At 38.7% G+C, this 18,260-nt stretch overlaps 5 protein-coding genes across 10 annotated transcripts in view; 2 read left to right on the top strand and 3 right to left on the bottom strand.

The window, feature by feature from the left end:
• The first annotated feature begins 62 nt into the window (after positions 1 to 62).
• Positions 63 to 2,047, top strand: LOC105268037 (chondroadherin-like). The gene is made up of 2 exons (XM_011307282.1): positions 63 to 879; positions 990 to 2,047. The coding sequence occupies exons 1-2, from the start codon at positions 293 to 295 to the stop codon at positions 1,690 to 1,692; spliced, it is 1,290 nt and encodes a 429-aa protein (XP_011305584.1). The 5' UTR covers positions 63 to 292; the 3' UTR covers positions 1,693 to 2,047.
• LOC105268038 (thiosulfate sulfurtransferase/rhodanese-like domain-containing protein 3) lies at positions 2,039 to 3,829 on the bottom strand. 4 transcript variants are annotated; one of them, XM_011307286.1, is made up of 4 exons: positions 3,726 to 3,829; positions 2,567 to 2,755; positions 2,312 to 2,474; positions 2,039 to 2,236 (listed from the first exon to the last, which is right to left on the bottom strand). In XM_011307286.1, exons 2-4 carry the CDS (start codon positions 2,718 to 2,720, stop codon positions 2,182 to 2,184), a joined length of 372 nt encoding a protein of 123 aa, XP_011305588.1. In that variant the 5' UTR covers positions 2,721 to 2,755; positions 3,726 to 3,829; the 3' UTR covers positions 2,039 to 2,181. The 4 variants fall into 4 exon arrangements, with proteins under 4 accessions (XP_011305588.1, XP_011305587.1, XP_011305585.1 ...); XM_011307285.1 differs by lacking the exon at positions 3,726 to 3,829 and adding an exon at positions 3,155 to 3,482; XM_011307283.1 differs by lacking the exon at positions 3,726 to 3,829 and adding an exon at positions 2,885 to 3,148 and having other exon boundaries at positions 2,567 to 2,770.
• LOC105268039 (angiomotin-like protein 1) lies at positions 3,562 to 11,770 on the top strand. 2 transcript variants are annotated; one of them, XM_011307288.1, is made up of 8 exons: positions 3,562 to 3,699; positions 4,572 to 4,681; positions 4,912 to 5,090; positions 5,232 to 6,775; positions 6,929 to 7,063; positions 7,210 to 7,388; positions 7,485 to 7,639; positions 8,740 to 11,770. In XM_011307288.1, the coding sequence occupies exons 2-8, from the start codon at positions 4,603 to 4,605 to the stop codon at positions 9,589 to 9,591; spliced, it is 3,123 nt and encodes a 1,040-aa protein (XP_011305590.1). In that variant the 5' UTR covers positions 3,562 to 3,699; positions 4,572 to 4,602; the 3' UTR covers positions 9,592 to 11,770. The 2 variants fall into 2 exon arrangements, with proteins under 2 accessions (XP_011305590.1, XP_011305589.1); XM_011307287.1 differs by having other exon boundaries at positions 3,563 to 3,699; positions 7,470 to 7,639.
• Positions 11,134 to 15,116, bottom strand: LOC105268040 (cytochrome P450 4C1-like). 2 transcript variants are annotated; one of them, XM_011307289.1, is made up of 8 exons: positions 14,891 to 15,116; positions 14,325 to 14,434; positions 13,802 to 14,078; positions 13,440 to 13,596; positions 13,267 to 13,369; positions 12,969 to 13,175; positions 12,649 to 12,886; positions 11,134 to 12,344 (listed from the first exon to the last, which is right to left on the bottom strand). In XM_011307289.1, the coding sequence occupies exons 1-8, from the start codon at positions 15,063 to 15,065 to the stop codon at positions 12,007 to 12,009; spliced, it is 1,605 nt and encodes a 534-aa protein (XP_011305591.1). In that variant the 5' UTR covers positions 15,066 to 15,116; the 3' UTR covers positions 11,134 to 12,006. The 2 variants fall into 2 exon arrangements, with proteins under 2 accessions (XP_011305591.1, XP_011305594.1); XM_011307292.1 differs by having other exon boundaries at positions 13,440 to 13,545.
• Positions 15,117 to 16,327: 1,211 nt separating this feature from the next.
• Positions 16,328 to 18,260, bottom strand: part of LOC105268136 (uncharacterized) — a gene marked incomplete in the record, with an annotated part of 7,234 nt that continues 5,301 nt past the window's right edge. Inside the window, 7 exon segments of the mRNA XM_011307435.1 lie at positions 16,328 to 16,551; positions 16,645 to 16,824; positions 16,904 to 17,075; positions 17,153 to 17,221; positions 17,316 to 17,422; positions 17,906 to 18,108; positions 18,164 to 18,258. Coding sequence (XP_011305737.1) covers positions 16,388 to 16,551; positions 16,645 to 16,824; positions 16,904 to 17,075; positions 17,153 to 17,221; positions 17,316 to 17,422; positions 17,906 to 18,108; positions 18,164 to 18,258 — 990 coding nt within the window.

Here is an 18,260-nt window from a genome sequence, read left to right as displayed (position 1 = left end):
TTAAAAACAATTTGATGAATAAATAAAGTCGATTTCACTCGATAAACTCCACAATATCTAGTCCTTCACGACGAAGAAATTCTCGATGACATCAACAACTCGTGTGCCATTCAATCTAGACACCCCAACCACCACTGATAAAACTTAATCACCTAATGACAATTTCCTGCTGATCTCCCGGGTAATTGGTCTCAAGTGAGTACATGAAATAGTTCTAACCGTGCGTCTTACAGTCAAGCAATTTCATCCCAAGTGTCGAGAGTTAAAATCGAAAGATCAGAACGAAATCGGAATGAAGCCCTCAATTTGCCTGAGTATTCTGGTATCAGTGCTTCTAGTTCAGGCCCAGGAAAAAGAATTCCACTCATTCCAGGAGGTGTACAACAATTCGCCAGTGCCTCTTCAAGTCCTCCAATACAAAGAATCAGACACCTTGAACCTCATTTATAATGAGTCATTACTGATGCGTCGAGGTACCCTGGACAATGTCTCCTCGGAGTGCATCTCCATAACATTCACCATTGCCAGTTTCTTAAGACTGGAACGGGAGTCCCTCCTGGGTCTCAAGGCCCGAAGTCTCTATATAAATAATGCAATCGTGGATATCCAGAAGGGATTTATCTCACCTGGCAGCCTGAAGTCTCTTATCCTGGACAACTGTGGAACCCCTGAGACACTCCTCACTGTACCCAAGATATTCACAGACCTCGAGGAGCTGCACTTCTACAGCAATAATCTACCCGTCATTCCCTCGAAGACATTCGTCTCTATGAAGAACCTCAAACGGCTGTCTCTGGTTCTCAGCAACATCGTCACCCTGGAATTGGGTTGCTTCAGCGGTCTCAATGATCTCCTGGTGCTAAATCTGTCGTACAACAGGTTGAATACAGATTTTATTGATTTAATGGAAATCATCAATTCAAAAACTCAAGTCAATCATTTAATTGCACAATTACAATTATATGATTATAGAATTTTTTTATTTACAGATTTACATCTCTTCCTTCTGGTGTTTTCGATGGGTTTTCGAAGCTGAAGCACCTCTACGTGGACAATTGCCACGACCTGAAGCAAATCGACGTCAATGCCTTCCGAGGGATGGATTCCCTGGGTGAACTCTGGCTGCAGAACAATTCAATTGATTCCCTCCAGGTCGGACTATTCGACGACCTCCGGAGTCTAGCTGCCCTATCCCTGGAGTCCACAAACATCACTCACATCCCCAAGGGTGTTTTCGATAAAGTCAAGACCCTGAGAGTCATTTACCTGAAGAACAACCGAATCACGTCGATAGAACCCAATGCTTTTGCCGTTCTCAATCTTGAGTCGCTGGAGCTCAGTGGAGGTCTCAGCCAGGATGCCCTGGCACCTGGTATCTTCAATGGTCTCACCGTCGAGGATCTTCATCTCAGGGGCAATGACATCCGGGAGATAAAGCCCAACGTCTGGGACGGATTATTCGCTGAGAATGTCAATCTGAGCTCCAATAATTTGACTAAAATTTCAGTAGAGTATTTCGCTGGTCTCAACACCACGACGCTCTACCTCCTGGCGAATGGAATCACTGAGATAGCACAGAATGCTTTCAAGAATACACACGTCAAGGAGATTGATCTCAGGAATAATACCATTAAAACTGTGGAGAAAACCACATGGGGACTCCCAGAGTCTGTTAAAATTACGATTGAATAATTTAAAATAATTTTTTAACGCTTTAATTTACACGGTTTCATCGTCCGAGGGGTTTGATCGTCTTGAAAGGGACGACTGTACCTGGCCAAGGTTTTTTCCCATGAGGTTTTCCCTTTGGCCCTCGGCGTAATTGCGGTACAGGTGAAATTGGAGAAGGGAATAAAATGTAAAAACACGAAAGGGTGTGGAGTCAAATAAAATGTAAAGCCATTTCATTGGACTCCACATATCGTACTATTAATATTAATGTTATGTGAGAATATTAGTCTGTTTTACATGTCTAGTACCATAAATATATATTTTAAAGCCCTTTTCCCTTCTCTTATTGTCCAATAAAATATTCTTGCAATGGTTATTCCATTTTATTCATTGCATTGATGATTATGAAAAGAAAATAATTAAATCTCTGTTTAGAGTATTTTTCATGAACTTGAGGATCACAATTTTAACAATGAAATTAATTTATTCTAGAAGCAATAAACCATTGTTTTAGGATTTCTGCTTGCTCTCCCATTCACCCCAGCCTCCTACGTAGTTCCAAGCGCTGAAAACAATTTTAGGTAATTAATGAATTTTATTTAATTAGTTAAGTGTTCCTGAGGGGTAGTTCGAATTTTACTTTTGATATCCCAGTTTTTGGAGCTCTTCCTGAACTTTAGCACTTCTCATGCCTGCCCTGCAGCTTAGGATTATCTTCGTGTCTTTCTGGGGCTTTGGTTTCTCGTATTGTTTTTTGAACTCATTCTCGGCGAGAGTCTCTAAGACTTTTGATACGTTTCCCACTGCGAGTGGAGAAGAAAAATAAAAATTTTATATCTTATATTTACTGGAGTGAAACGTAGATTTATCAACACCTAGAATAAAAAAAACTCACTCGGGATGTGAATGCTTCCAGGAAGTTTTCCAGTCTCATCGATCTCCTTTTGCTCTCTGACATCGATAATCAGGACCTGGTGATCCTTTTGGGCCTTTAGGAGGCCCTCGTAATCGACATTCAGGGGAACAGTTTCTGTTGCTCCTGTTGACATTCTGCTGACACCAATCGAAATTGCAGGACTGATTTCTAGAATTAAATTAGCTGGAATTAAAACAAAGCACATGTACTTGATCATGTCTACCTCGAGTGATTTTAATTGGATAGAGATAAAATTTCTTGTTGAGAGAAATCACAATCTGATGTAAGAATTGTTACGTTTTGGACTCGGTAATCGGCGGTGATAGAATAATGATCTGCAGTGTGACAACTTGAACGATCGAAATGTTCTCCAGACTCTAATTAATTGGACAGTCATTTCCGACGATAATGAGAGAATCAATTGTAGAATGATTTTAACTCGAGTACATGTGCGATTACATAACCAAAAATCCCGAGATTTCACAACTCATTATTTAGTTATTTATTACAACCTCTTCGGTTTATCATAAATAATTATTGCCTTCCAATAATTTAATAACAATTCACCTTATAACCTGTATTGTTTCAAATTTAAATGATTACGTCAAGAGCTATTTACAAATTAATTCAAATCATCAATTAATTTATCTTTTTCAATTTAAGTTTCTTCAGGTTCTCCAGAAGAAGTCGATAAATTGGAAATAATGAACAACAAGTAATTCCTGAAAACAAATCATGGCTTCTCAGTTTTTGACGAGACAAAAATAGAAGATAAATAAATAGCGAATGAATGATGGATAGGATAATTCTCATCCATCGGTTCATTGATTTCCATTTTCATAACTTTGTTATATATTTTTTTTTATTATTGACGTCGCCATCTTTGTAATTATACTACGTGCGTACTCGTATTTTTAAAATGACTTTTTATATTATTTTCCCTCCCCCACCAAAACCACGGCCATTTTGTATCGTGTCGCACCCTGACGAGGAATGCGTTAATCAGTGATTTTTTATTTTCTCGTGGACGGCGAAGTAAAGGGTCCTAATTTATTAAAATAGTTACGAATTTATCGAAGCTGTTCACCTCGGTGACAAAAGAAAAAAAGTCCGTAAGTACTCGCAATCGATCAATTACCTGTAATTAATTCAGGGGTTGATGACCAGGGGTAGGGGTGTGGGGATGGCCAATGGTCACAATGAGTTTTGCCTTTTGTTTATTTGTGCAGCTACTCAGATCTCTCCAGGTTTTCGAAAAATATGGAGACTGCTGTGATAATTATATATTTCAGATTTTGCCGATTTCTTTTTTTTATTTTTGACGGTTGATGGGTGTGGGGTGGGGGGGATTTCGGGGAAATCACTGGAATTCCTGAGAGGTTGATGTGATGAAATCACCCGTATCCGTTTGGATTATCAAAATTCCAGAGTGTTGACACCTCTGTCAGTGTTCTCTGCTCTATCACTAACACTTTGACAGTTTGTCATTGTCAATTATTGCATTTTATCTGGGAGGTCATCAGTCGCATCTGCGAATTCGTCATTTTGCACTGAAAATCATCGAAATTCTACGAAATTTGTTTAATTCAGATTCTTAATAAATTCACTAAACAATCGGTGATTTTCATTAGCTACATAAATTATTATTCCATTAGAAATAAAAAATCATTTATACCTCAGGTCATGCAAATATGCATTTGCAATCCCCAATTAATTTGTGGTTTTTAAATTAATTGATTGGAGTTCTGGAGATATAAATAATTCAAAATTCTAATTAAAAATTCAATTTTTATTTGGGGAAACGAAAGATTCGATGAGAGTGTAATTCCGATGATTATCTCAATCCCACGTGATCTGTTCGGAATTCTTTTCATTTTTCAAACTGAAACGCATCTCCATTCCATTTTGAGTTGCCCCCTGAACTTTTATTGAGGTCAACCCCGATAAATGAATGTAAAAAAAAAGAAAATCATTAATCTTCCAGTAGCAACTGAGGACTTAAATGAACTTGTAGAATGAGTTCACTTCAGCAAACCGGTCGATTCCTGCCGTTCACGAATAACAATATTCAACGTAAACAATTATCCACTCAAGGTAACTTAATCATGTCAATCAACGTCATTAGCTCGTGGTAATTACCCATCCAAAGCGGTAATACACCGTTAGAAAATAATTAGATATCAAGGACAGATGACACCTAATTTTCAGGAAAGTCACATTAAATTCGCTTTATAATTGAATTAAAACTTTTTTTTTAATTCTTAAATTTTAATGGGAAGAATAAAAATCTATTCGTAAATTGAAAGATTAAATTGAATTGATAGGACTGCCACAGAGCTTGAGTGGCAGTGATACAGATGTATCAACATCGAACGAAAATTTGAGTAATGAGGAGAGGTACGTGATAAGACATACAGCTAGACAGGAGCCCCAAGGACAGGAGAATCAGCAGCAGAGTCCATCGAGATCATCAAGTCATAAAGAAAACATACCAAATATTCAAGTAAGTGAATAATCCATTGCTCCTAAATAAATATTTTCCAATTTTTCAATTGATTCCAACTCGATTTCCTCTGTAGCAATTTACTTTCCCCCAATTCTCTGACAATTCAGATAAAAATAATGAATGAAAAAATTTCCTCAGGGTTCAATAATAAACCGAAATAGTCTGAAGGATTCTCTAACTGGCTCGAACCGCAACAGCCTGAAAGAATCACTGAACGGTTCAAACCGAAATAGTCTGAAAGACAGTATCAACGGTTCGAATCGTAACAGCCTGAAAGAATCCCTGAGCAATCGTACAAGTGTGGGATCAAACCGAAGTAGTTTGGATATCTCCACGAGCTCCTACAACACGCTAATAATCCACAACGCCAACGACGAGAACAACTGGTCACCATCGGGTCGTCTCTCCTCGATAGTCCGTGAAAACGTAGACATGGGTTATCTGTACTGCGAGGGAAGTGGAAAGGGTCTCTCAAGTCCAACAATGCAGTCCCTCTCGAGTATAACCCACGAGGACAGATACTACGATCAGGCCAACAGCTGTCAGGAGATAACGGACATCCCTGATGATTACCTGAGCCAATCCCAGGTGCTCAAGCACTTGGCAAAGGAAGTTAAACCCTCGTATCCAAAAACCAAACAGAACAGCAATGAGTTTACGGACAGGCCACCCCCCAGCTACACCACAACCCTCAACCCCTTGAAGTCTAAGCGACTGCTGGGTCCCACCGAGAAACTCACCCTCTCCAGGTCACAACCTGATTTATCAAGAATTGGTAGACTCGATCTTGATGTTTATGATCAACCAGTGACATCGCCGAGACCCCAGACAAAGGGTCGAGAAGAAATCGAGAGAAGCTCGAATGAGATTTGGCCCCCATCAGAAATGGTCCAGATTGTCATCCAGGAGAACAGTGCACTCAAGCTCGAGCTGGAGAGATGTTACAATAAAGTTTCAAAGTCCCAGAAGCTGGAGCAGGAAATATCAAAGGTTCACAGGGCTCACGAGGAATTGGCAGCGTCGTGCGAGAGGAGGGAAAAATTGGAGAGAGCTGCGAGGCTGAGGCTCCAGAATGACGTGAGAAGACTGACAGAGTTGAATCGAGCACTCAGAGATCAGATTGATCTCTTGTCATCTAGATCAGACAATACACCAGTCGTTGAGTCAATGAAGAAAGAGTTGACGCAGAGGGAATTGCTCATTGGACAGTTGATAACCCAAAATAAGGAGTTGGCAGCTGCCAAGGAGAGACAGGAGATTGAATTGGCTGCTCAGAGGGCAACACTCCAGGAGCAGAGAACGCATATTGATATTTTGGATACTGCATTGACGAATGCACAGGGAAATGTGGTGAGGCTTGAGGAGGAGTGCAGGAAGAAGCAGGCGTATGTTGAGAGGGTGGGACAGCTGCAGAGGGCTTTGTCCTCGTTGCAGGCGTCTTCTGATAGAAGGGAGGAAACTGAGAGGCAGCTCCGGGGTCAGCTTGAGAGGGAACTCAGGGAAGGGGGTATGGGGGGCGAGGGGATTGCCAGTGGTGAAACTGTTGCTGAATTGAGGAGGAGGATGAGGGAGAGGGATGAGAAGATCATGTCACTTGAAGGGGATGTCGCCAAATGGGAGCAGAGGTATCTCGAGGAGAGTGCACTCAGGCAAGCTGCCATCGATGCTGCTAGTCTTCCAAAGTTAGTCATTCATTTTTTTTTCGTGGGAAAATATTGAATGTATTGTAGACAAAAGGAAATTTGGGTGGCGATTATAAAAGGGAATTTTTATATCGAGATATTTTCTCTGTTCTCTCGTCTTGTTTCAATTCTCAAATGTCTCGTGATCCTCAGGGACGCCAAGATAGCAGCCCTGGAGAAGACCAGCCAAGATGCTGAAAAACTCATCGCCGAAGCGAGATCCGAAAAAATGAGGCATCTAGACGAAGTACATGCGGCTCACAAGAAACTCGCTGACCTTGAATCTAGGTAATGAATAAAAGACTTTTTTTATTTTTTATTTGAGTTGTAAAAAAATTCAGGGACATATCATAGATGAGATGAGAGTGAGAGCTCGATACCCTGCAGTCTAAATGAACGTTCTGACACATTTTTTTCTCCCCTTCTGATTTTAGAATGAAAGATCTTGAGTCAAAGCTTGCAGAGAGAGACGCAATGATACGCGTACTTCAGAAACACACGTACGATAAAGATAGTAGCAGTAGCAGTGGAGTTGGTAGCTATCCAGCTGCACATTCCTCGCACTCTAGTACATCAGCGGATCATACCGGTTTGACCAGTACTCCAGAGCTCGGTAAATGAAATTCTAATTGGAATAATTCTAACTGTTAAAAAATCATTTGACCATGATTTTTCTTCTGCATTGACTCAACAGTACGTATGTCAGCAGCTAGCAGTGTTCTTGGTGGTGGTGGTACGTACGGTAGTACTGGTACTTACGGTGTCACTGACAGCTACAAGTACAGAAAACAGGGTAGCTTCGAGCAGACGAACAAGAGCCTCGATGATCAATTGAAAGAACTCGACTCACAGCTACTCAGCAAGGTAGGAAGAATCTCCACAGTGTAGTGTGTCACATTTTCATTTTTAAATCACTTTTAGTTATGATTTTTTTATGACGTTTATTTCTTCTTCGTGTCGATCTCCAATTTCGGTATCATTTTTTTTTTTTCGTCGTGATTGTCAGGGGTGGATTGCAATTCCTTTTGCGTTCATGGAATAGAGCAATTATTTTTGGGGTGAGAAATTACGGAGTATTTTGTAATCAAGGGAAATTGAATTGCAAAGAAAAATGAAAACGTAGAAATTGTTAAAGTGCGACGTCAAGGGAATTGCAATTATCAGGTGCTGACAGGATAGGGCTGAGTGTTCAATACAATCGAGAAATATTTCGAATTGATTCTACGAACGCTCTGCAGAATCAATTCGTTATATTTATCCGTAACATCCACGAGTCCAGTTCCGTGGATATTTTATCATTTCGTCAGGATTTACAGGTCATGAGAATTCATATTCCCAATATTTACAATCAGGTATCGTAATCTCAATTTGTGTGTGACGTTATTTGACTTTTAAGCGAAATGAAAAAATTCATTTTTCTATGGACTTTGTGTTTTTCTTCTTAAATCTCTGCACTGTAAAAAATCGCAGTCCTAATCAATAAATTAATTGTAAATACTTCAATTCATCTCGATCTGTTCAGACGTATTTTTTACAGTGTAAAGCATCCGTAACCTATTATACAATTATCACCAATAAAAAGTATTAATACCAAGAGGTGAAATGAGTCTCTCACATCCTAAACAAGCGGTTGAATTTTATTATCCAAAAGTCTAAATCGAGTGGCAGCTATCCTACCCTTAACACTGGATTTTTGTTTTTTATCCCGACTTTCCTATTAACAATTAAACACAAAGAATGCATAAAAAATTATTGGCAATTCGACCTCCACTTCCCATCCCAATTACCAAGCAAAAAAAAAAAACAAAAAAGAAAAACCAAACAAACGAAAATTGCCCGAGTGGAGCATGTGCTGTTGTGAAATTTGGCACTAACAAATCCTAAGTGAAAAAAAAAAAAAAAAAGAAAAAAAAAAGCTCCTGCCTCCTCTCCAATGGTTCGGGAATTTTTTCGTTTGTTTTCAGCGGGCACTTTGCTGTTTTCCAGGATTCTCTAATCCAGGCACTGCGTCGAGAAAAGGAAAAATATCCAAGCCATTATTGGCGGGTGTAGATAGCGCAGGTAGTTCAAGTACAGCATCGAGTAAGAGTCGTTTGTTGGATGACAGTGGTGTTGAGGCTGGAATTATTGAATTTGGTCGAATGAAAGGTACAGTATCCCGTCTGTCCGATGGTAAACCAGAGGACATGATGCTGCTGGAGAAGCAGGGTAGAAGCTCCCAGAGACAGAGAATGCAAGAGGGTGAGCAGAGAAGAGCAGGAAGTCTGCCACCGAGTTCATTGCCAAGACCACCGAGGGCCCTAAAATCATCGCGTTACTGCAGACTGAGTGATACCGAGACAAGAAAAAAATCAGATCCAGGTCCTGTCATCGATACTGGAATTAAGACGAGAGATTCAGGCAACTGTACCCTGGAGTATGGGAGATTTGACCTGAAGAATCAACGGAGAAAGAAGTCAGATGGTTTTGTCCAGGGGAACCTGAAGAAGCCATCGAGTGGGGAATACGAGAGGCTCGGGGAGACGAAGAAGATCGGCGGTATGGGAGATGTGAAGCACAGGGAACAGCAGGGAAGATCTCTCATTCCACCGCCTTCTAGGAGAATTGGGGAGTATGGGAGGCTCAGTGATGGGGATGCCAAGGCAACCCTCAGGAAACAGGTCGGTATGTCCAGGGGTCTCAGCACTGGCAGCACTGTGTCAAGCAAAAGCGGTGGAAGGGACTCCGGTGGAACTGCCAGTGATGCATCCATATCCAGTCTTCCACCTGTCAAAGCTAGATCAATACCCAGGCCAAATTATCGGATTCAATTCTGACTGTAAGGATTCAGTCTGAAAGGCCTGTGTGATTGTTATAGCCATCGAATGATTCGCCTTTTGAATCCCGATACGGCGTTTTGAGAAATCCTTTTTTTTTCGCTTTTGCAGGGGCTAAATGGACGATGGGCAGCGCTTGTGCTCGTTTGGGATGATAAAGATCTTTTGGATCGGTTAAAGATTCGAGGGAATTCTATTCACCTCGTGATGGGGTAATTTAATTTTTTTTAAGTCTTCGGTCTGAATGGACTTACGACTACTCATCTTATGTATGCAGTGTTTTTTTTTCGATTTTTTAAATTCATTTTGGGATTTTAATTTGGGAGGTATTAGGAATTGATTGGAGTTATCATTTTGTGAGCATCAGCGCCGCCACGCGGTCATTTAACATCGCACATAATCGCCTGATTATCGGGTTTTTATTACCAAGCCATAATAATTGAGTATTTTCTCTTGAATGTTTGATATAGGAAAACCATCACAAGCCATAATGAAAATCATACCTAGAAGGTTTTTAAGGTAGAGTTAGTATGGACTAGTCATTACCAAAGTAACAAATATCTTCTCTTCCTATGTACAAGACCGCGTCAATGGCTTCCGCGTTTTTATGTCAGGAACATTTTTTTTTAATATCTTTTTCATGTGTTTTAACCTCCATGTTAGGCCTTGAACCAATTTTTATATAAGCGTATTCGGTCAGTAAAATATGTGCCTTTGAAAATTGCATAAGATCCTGATTTTTATGTAGAATAGAATTTCACAAGACTGAGAAATAGAGCGAAAAAGTAACTAAAAATTCATCCGTATGTCTGTCATAAACATTGAGACGCCTCGGAAGCGTGAAAAAATGTCTGAAATGCGAAGAAAAAATGATTCCCCAATTTCTCCGTCAAAGGGGAACGGAAAAGTCTGCAGGATGGCTTAAAAAATTGGTTCACTTCTGAGGTACAGAATGAAATGAACTGCAGGGAATTTAAAGAGGCCAAATGCTTTTAATAACTGTTTAAAAGCGTGAGGTGGAATCGTCGCCATCTTTGCGGCCCTGACGGTTTTAAAACAAGATGACGCCGAGAAATCGTCCACCTCGTAATTTTAAATAGTCATTTAAATTATTTATCCTCATCAGATCACCCTCAAATTGCCTTATCGTATTTTTCTGAAGTGAACTAATCTATTGTGCCGCTTTTCTGATAGCTTTTCCCTTCATTTCGGTCATTATTTTCCACTCCCGAGGCATCTTAATAGTTCGACGCGGTTCATTTGACTAATTCAACCAAAGTGTCGATCCCTTCTTTGTTTTTCTTTATTATTAAATATATTCATTTGTATCGGTAATGAGAAGATGACTAGTGAGGTAATTCAATATTTATTTGCGCTTGGGTTTGAAAGATACATTTGGAAGAAATTCTATCGTCATTGATGGCCGTTGTTGGTAATGCTAACGAAGAGAAACCGAGAGGGAGTATATTATACATTTTTTGATTGTGATGTAGCGGTTAGCGTAGTGAAGTTAGATAATTCATTTTTATTTTCATCTGTTGCTTTTTTTCTTTCGGTGTAACCAATTGTACCGGTGTGAGCGAGAGGTGATAAAATCTGTTGCGAAGGGATGAGTCCAATCCAGAATATTTGAGTAATTGTTTAAACAAATACAATGGAATTGGGCTCACACCTTCGCTGATGATTTTCAATTGTTAATTATCTTAATCAGAACATTTGTATCACCAAAGATGCATCGAGTTGTTCGCGACCTGGCCAAATATTGTTCAATTAATATTTCTAAGTGTTCTAGAGTCGCTAGGGATGGGGTGAATTTAATTAGGATCAAAGGACTGTAACGTTTGCTCTCTATTTTTGATACAGCCATATTTGATTGTATTTTTGTAGATAAAAATTTGTCATCAGATATCGAACAGTGAATGTTGTAATACTCGTGCAAAAAAAAAAACAAAATTTGTTAAAAGAGGGGCTAGAAAATAGACAGTAAGCGTATTCGAGAATTGGAGGTGTATGTGAGCTTGGATTGAAGAATACCCGTAAGAAAATCCAACATTGTAATTTTCTGATGGATGAAAACTTGCGATACATGAGCAGTGGAAATTTAAGGTGGAAAATGAAGCAGGAGAGTAGTCTGATGTAAACAAATGTGTAAGAAATACAGAGTCTGTTGTGAATTTGATACTGATGTCGTATTTACATGGGAGATAAACACCTTTTCCCACCATAAATTTATCACCTTAGTATTTTTCCTCAATGATTATTCAACGGAATAAAAAAATTTCAGTATGATGGGTCGAAAGAGTGCGGGGATTCCCCCATGGCGCCCTCTCTTAAAGGTTACGTGCGCGGCGAGAAATAGGGAATTTAGAAAATGCATCTATATTTATACGCTTTATTCCTCTGTTATCGATCCATTTATCTTGGAATGAACTTAACTCTTGCTGCGCCTTGTGGCCTAAGGACGAGGTCCGGAAGCATTTGGATCTGGTGAGCAAGATCCACTGGTTCGAGGTAAAAATTGTATAGTAGATGTCCTATGAGGGTCTTTAGTTCCATCAGGGCAAATTTCTGGCCGATGCAGTTCCGTGGCCCTGCGCTGAAGGGAATGTATTGGTAAGGGTGACGACCGATGCTGTTCTCCGGGAGGAATCTGTCCGGGTCAAAGCGTTCTGGGTCTGGCCAAAAATTTGCGTCCCTGTGGAGGTCGTAAATGTAGAGGTGGGCCATCGCCCCTGCAGGGATCGTAAAATTCTCTGCAAAAAGAATTTAATTCCATTTTTTTTTGCTCCATATATTCGCAGTCAGATGGAAATGGAGAAATCTTCACAAGAGCTTAAAAAAATTGTTCACTTTGTAGAAGTACAATGGAACAAGATACATGTGTTTTGGACAGAAAAAATAATTTTAATGATCGTTTGAAAATGCGAGGTGGCTACGTCGCCATCTTGATACTCCCCAGACGACAAATGGAGTGTCTAAGATGGCGGCGTCCAAATAGGGACGGATAATCTTTGCGGGGGATTCTGAACAGGAAGAAAAGCCAGAATGTGTAATTACTCAAGTGTAAATCATCGTCAAGACTTCTGGAAATAAAGGGCACACTTGGGTAGAGCCTCAGAGCCTCTTTGATGCACCTCTCGAGATACGGCAACTGCGGCATTTCGTGAATTCCCATTTTTCCATCGCAATCCCTCATCACAGCATCCACTTCATTCCTCGCCATTTCTTGAGAATCCTTGTGCTCTGCGAGCAGTAGGAGAGTAAAAGTAATCCCCATGGCCGTTGTATCGTGACCCTTCAATTCATATTTCATAATTCAGCAATGAAACAATTAAAAATTCGTAAAGTCATCGGTCTTCATCGACCCGCGGTCTAACCTCGAACATAAAAGTATCGACTTCCTCCCAGATACCGTCTTCATCGATATTCTGATGGGTTTTCATCGCTGCTATCAACAGGTCAAGCATGGCAAGTCTCTTTTTTGATTTTTCAAAATTAATGTTTAGTACGGAGTCATCCTGTTGGAGTTGCTTCAGTAGGACATTATTTGTCTCTTCGTGGTACTGTTGGCGTTCTCTGATAATCTGAATTTTTAATTTTATTTTCAATTTTTTTTTTACTTCATCTCGAAAAAACATCAGGAAAGATTTTTTCTTTGGGGTTTTATCTACTCACTTTTTTAGAGAATCCACGGATAATATTGAGACATTTGTCATGAATTTTTCCTGATTTCGTAAGGGAAAATATGAAGTCACTGTGCAGCCACGGACGAAGAAGTCTAGAAATTCATCATATTCTTACCATTTTCAACGCTTCAATTATTTAAACAATTTGATCGAAATAATTACCTATGAAGAAGAATATGTCCCAACGTTTGGACGGCATTTCTGTACGTCTTCTGGAAATTATCGGAAGACGCCTCCATGCGGACTAGAGAAGTACCCATGGCTGTTTCTGAAGAAAATTTTGTTTCGCGAATTCTCAGCGAAAAGAGGATGAAAATGCCTTCAGTATGATTTTAAACAATTGTTCACTTCATAGGAACGCAATGGGATAAGTTTGAAATTATTTGAACACGGTAAATTGGATTAATAACCATCTAAAAAACGCGAGGTGGCGACGCCGCCATCTTAAGTACAAGCACAAGGGATATCCGAATAAAATGGCAGTGACTGCAAATTTTCTGGAAGATTTACAAGATAAATCTTACCGCATATCGTGTTCAGTGTGTACTTCGCGGCGAAACTAACAAGATCAACAGTAGTCTCCCCCCCAATCGATCGCAGATTTTCCACCATGCGATGACCTTCTAGATCGAACACCTCGACAAATTCTCGAAGAATATTAAAGTGAAAAGCTGGGGTCAGAATTTTTCTTCTCGTTTGCCATTTTTGTCCGGTACTCGTTAACAGTCCCGTGCCGAACCAGGAATGCAGGAATTGGTAGATGGCTGCTTTTGAGATGTGTTTCTGACTGGACAGGAGGAGCTACAGAATTAATTAATTGATTTAAAAATTCACCTACTGTAGACGGAAATATTTGCACGATGGCTTGAAAAAATTGTTCACTCGAGTGAATTGTAAAATCAAAAGGTGAATGTAATTCGAATAGACGAAATCATTGTAATGATCTTTCAAAAATGCGAGGTGGCGACGCCGCCGTCTTTAGACCCCATTGGGGATTCCCCGCACGATTGAGTTCCTTCCAGCGTTGCCAGATTACGTGATAATTACCTCGGCGTCGTCGGGATGAGACAGACAAACTGCAACCCAGCGTGGTGTTGTTATTTTGTAGATTGGATAGTATTCTCGGTGAAATCGACGCAAAGTTTTCCACAGTTCAACTAGATGTGAACAACAATTAATTCCAATCAATAATTTTTTCATATAATTTTCATTTTTGTTTACTGTCCAATCCCAAATATTCAAATAACAATTATCGCGAGTCGATATCAGTGCTATCGTCCGTACTTTTCCCACCGGAGTCCACATAAATCCTCAAAATCATTCGATTACGCATTTTATAATTCGAATAAGAGGTTTTTTGTGGAAAATAATATTTTACTACTCCGAAACACGATAAAGCGCCGAGTACTTTAATCGCTGATAACAGAAGGTCATTGAGCTATATAAAGAGGATATCCACTTGTTCTCTAGAAATTTTCCAAGGTAAACATGAAAATCAAGAGATTCTGGAAAGAAATTCTTTAGCGAAGGGAATAAAATTAAAACTAATCAAGGAATAATTAGAATAAATTCAAGCAAACGTTCAGAAATAGCGATTTCCTGGTGTTTATCACCTGGACTGACGATGAAATCAAGGGTATTCCCAATAGGTGTTGAGGACGGCGGTCCTGGTATGACACTGATGACTTTATTAATCCTTCGTCGCTCTATCAGAAACTTGGTCCATTTAAAAATTCGTGGAATCAGCAGGAGGATAAAGGCAATGGCTAAAAGTATCAATGCAGCCATTCTCAATTGAACGATTACAACTTGTTGCGCCTGCACTCAGACTTCAACTGCTCCCACTCGCGTCAGTTACTGCCGAGTTGCGAATTTATTGTGAGAAAAATCGGTAGATATGAAAAATGAGTGAATACATTGGCCATGATCTCTTGCTTGGTGAAAACCTGATTGTTCATCGGGTCTTATTATTTGAAGGAGTCATACATTAAGAATAATCAATTAAAATTACGGAATGACTCGTGCAATCGGCAATGGGAAATCGTTTTCGATTTTTTTTATTAATATAGTCAGTGTCAACTGTCTCTGTATTAATTATTATATCAATTTTTATTTGTTATTTATTGTTTATCAATTCAATGGCGAGTGATAATATCAATAATTTTGATGGGACATTAAGATTTGGTCGCAGGGATTTTCCATCGAAATCTTGGAAAATTCTCCGGAAAAATTCTAATCCTGTTCGTATTATTAGAATAAAAAATATAAATATTTGCAATTAGTAGTTTATTTATACTGGCGGAGCGGTAATTAGGTCTACACCGGATCTATTTTTAATTATTCAAAAAAAAAAAATATGTAGTGCCCCCCACCGAAATTACAATCCCGTTGCACCCTGTCACAATGGGGATGAAAAAAGTCGTTTACAACATCAGCAATTATAAATTTTCCAGACCTAATTACCGCCTCAGGAATGTAGCACATGGGAGTGTCGCCCCAGTCCAATACACTCCTGTCTCTCCGACTTGTAAGAATAGATGAATGCAATATATTATAATTGAAATATAATATGATATGATAAATAATAAAAAATTATGTCATATTATATATAATATAATAATATATTATGTAATTAATTCTTTTACAGGTGTATGTAGATGGATTCAGGGGATGATTCTGAGACGATATGTACCTATGAATTTCAACCCCATTTTTCCACCCTCACTACCCCATTTCCAAGATGGTCGACGCACCTATAAAAAAATGTCTCAGGGGTATACACACCTGGGCTCCATCCGGTCTTTAAATCATCGATTTATCTGTCAAAATTTTAATTAATAGTATATTATTTAAATTTTATTTGCAACAATAATAATTTTATTAGATATGCAGCCCTTGGGACAGTTGTGAGATAATATATTAATAATTAAAATTTATTTTACAGAAACTCGTCATTTGCAATTGTTATTCATTTTTATTGTTGAATTAACATTTTATTCGTGTTGTTTTATCCCAGAATAAGACGAAATAATTGATGAATACAGTAAAAATAAATTAACCCACGTGTTCTAATTTTTTAATTATGATATTTAACTGAATTTTGGGACAATTTAGTTATTGATTGGAACAAATTTCACGTGCATTTTATGATCGAATCTGATGATGAAGTCCAGTACTAAACGCGAATCGCGTATAAGTTCCACTGGTTCAAGGTAGAATTTCGAGATGAGTCCTGCCAGAACGGTTTTCAACTCCAGCATTGCAAATTTGTTTCCTTAAATAAAAAAATAACAAGAATCATCAACACAATCCATTGTAATTCTCCCAAAAAAAATTATATTAATCTCTAATAATTAAAAAATATTACCGATGCAATTTCTCGGGCCAAGACTGAACGGTAGGTAAGAATAAGGATGTCTCCCCTTGGAATTCTCTGGAGAAAATCTCTCAGGATCGTAAACCTCCGGATTAGGCCAGAACTGAGGATCCCGATGAACATCAAAAATTTGGACAGCTACTTCGGTCCCTTCAGGTAGGAAATAGTCCCCTGAAATAGAGTCCCATTTAAATTTTTCAATCCCACCGACACAATTCTGAATATTTGAATGAAGTTGTGAATAGAGTACTGAGTTGCAAGTCAGATTTTAATGTTCGAATAGCAAGAGGAGCCACGGAGTAGAGTCTCATCGACTCCTTGATGCATTGCTGGAGATAATTCAGCTGCTGAAGCTCTTTCATAGTTATTTCTTCTATGGGAAGACCATTCAGTACTTCATTGATTTCTCTGCGACATTTTTCCTACGAAAATTATCATTTAATCATCGGTATCGAGTGAAATATTTAATGAACTTCAATTGATGCTGTTCATTGATCACCTGAATGTCCTTGTGCTCTGCTAGGATTATTGTTGTTAGAGCCAATGCTGTAGAGGTGGTATCGTGACCCTGAAAATAAAATATCTCCCGTATGTAGTCTCAGAACGTCCCATTTTCTTCAATAAATAATCCGCAAACAAATCCGAGAATCTCTTCTACTCACTGCTACCACGAACATGTCGACTTCCTCCTGAAGACCCGCATCGTCGATGCCAGACCTCTTCCATGCGGCGAGCAGAAAATCGAGGAACGCAAGTTTCTTACCACTTCCTATCAACCCGGGTAAAAAAAATTGTAATCGAAATGTTTTTTACAAATTTTCGAAAAATTCCTGGAAACCGTTTCAGATTTTTTTTTAAACAAAAAAAATTGGGAAGCCAAAGAATTGTATTTTTGGGAAATGTTTTGAAATATTTTTCCAAAATTTGAAATTTTTAAAATAATTTTCTAGAAATTTTTGCGGATATAATTTTTTCTTTTAATTATACTGTTATTTTCTTACATTTTTTATTTTTTTAGATTCTCAAAAAATACGCTATCTAAATTATAAAAAAATTTTCCTATTCAAATTTTTGAAAAATTTTTCAAAATCTCTCAAAAAAAAAAATTGTTTAATTTTCCGATTTTTTTTTTATAAAAAAAAATTCTAAAAAGTTTTCCAGAAATTTTTGGAAAATTTCGAAAAAATATTGCGATTACAATTTTTTTTCCTCGGGAAGAATTAAATTTCATTCGTTTCACTTAATTTCATACTTGTCATTTTATCGTCTTCTTGATCTGCACTTGTTCCATTCGATCCCCCTAGATATCTCCAGTCGTTCATTTGATGGTACTCCTTTCTAGCTTCAATAATTTTCTTCGAAAACGCATGAAGAACCTTGACTACCTGCTGATACTCCCTTCCCATGCTCGTCAACGAGAAAATCCACTCGCTCTGCAACCAAGGCCTCATGAATCTGCAATTAATTCCGTTATCACACAGTCCTCAACAAATATCTACAGCTAAATTACCGGTACTGGAATATGTATCCAGCTTTCTGGATTCCCTTCATGAAGGCAGCAAACTCCAGGTTCTTATCATCCAGATTAATTCCCATCGCCGTTTCTA

This window comes from Fopius arisanus, unplaced genomic scaffold (assembly GCF_000806365.1).
Source record: "Fopius arisanus strain USDA-PBARC FA_bdor unplaced genomic scaffold, ASM80636v1 scaffold00053, whole genome shotgun sequence".
Lineage (NCBI taxonomy): Eukaryota > Metazoa > Arthropoda > Insecta > Hymenoptera > Braconidae > Fopius > Fopius arisanus.
Note: the sequence above shows the minus strand (reverse complement) of the source record. Positions and strands in the feature narration are given on the sequence as shown.

Excerpts from the sequence above, each read along its gene's own strand:
- LOC105268037 (XM_011307282.1), top strand. The coding sequence starts at position 293 with ATGAAGCCCTCAATTTGCCTGAGTATTCTGGTATCAGTGCTTCTAGTT. Across the intron at positions 880-989 it reads CTAAATCTGTCGTACAACAG|ATTTACATCTCTTCCTTCTG; the intron begins GTTGAATACAGA and ends TTTTATTTACAG.
- LOC105268038 (XM_011307283.1), bottom strand. The coding sequence starts at position 2,984 with ATGACTGTCCAATTAATTAGAGTCTGGAGAACATTTCGATCGTTCAAG. Across the intron at positions 2,771-2,884 it reads CCGATTACCGAGTCCAAAAC|CTAATTTAATTCTAGAAATC; the intron begins GTAACAATTCTT and ends TTTTAATTCCAG. Across the intron at positions 2,237-2,311 it reads CAAAAACTGGGATATCAAAA|CGCTTGGAACTACGTAGGAG; the intron begins GTAAAATTCGAA and ends AATTGTTTTCAG.
- LOC105268039 (XM_011307287.1), top strand. The coding sequence starts at position 4,603 with ATGAGTTCACTTCAGCAAACCGGTCGATTCCTGCCGTTCACGAATAAC. Across the intron at positions 7,064-7,209 it reads CTCGCTGACCTTGAATCTAG|AATGAAAGATCTTGAGTCAA; the intron begins GTAATGAATAAA and ends TTCTGATTTTAG. Across the intron at positions 7,640-8,739 it reads ACTCACAGCTACTCAGCAAG|CGGGCACTTTGCTGTTTTCC; the intron begins GTAGGAAGAATC and ends GTTTGTTTTCAG.
- LOC105268040 (XM_011307289.1), bottom strand. The coding sequence starts at position 15,065 with ATGGCTGCATTGATACTTTTAGCCATTGCCTTTATCCTCCTGCTGATT. Across the intron at positions 13,597-13,801 it reads CACACTGAACACGATATGCG|GCATTTTCATCCTCTTTTCG; the intron begins GTAAGATTTATC and ends ATCATACTGAAG. Across the intron at positions 13,176-13,266 it reads TCCGTGGATTCTCTAAAAAA|ATTATCAGAGAACGCCAACA; the intron begins GTGAGTAGATAA and ends TTAAAAATTCAG.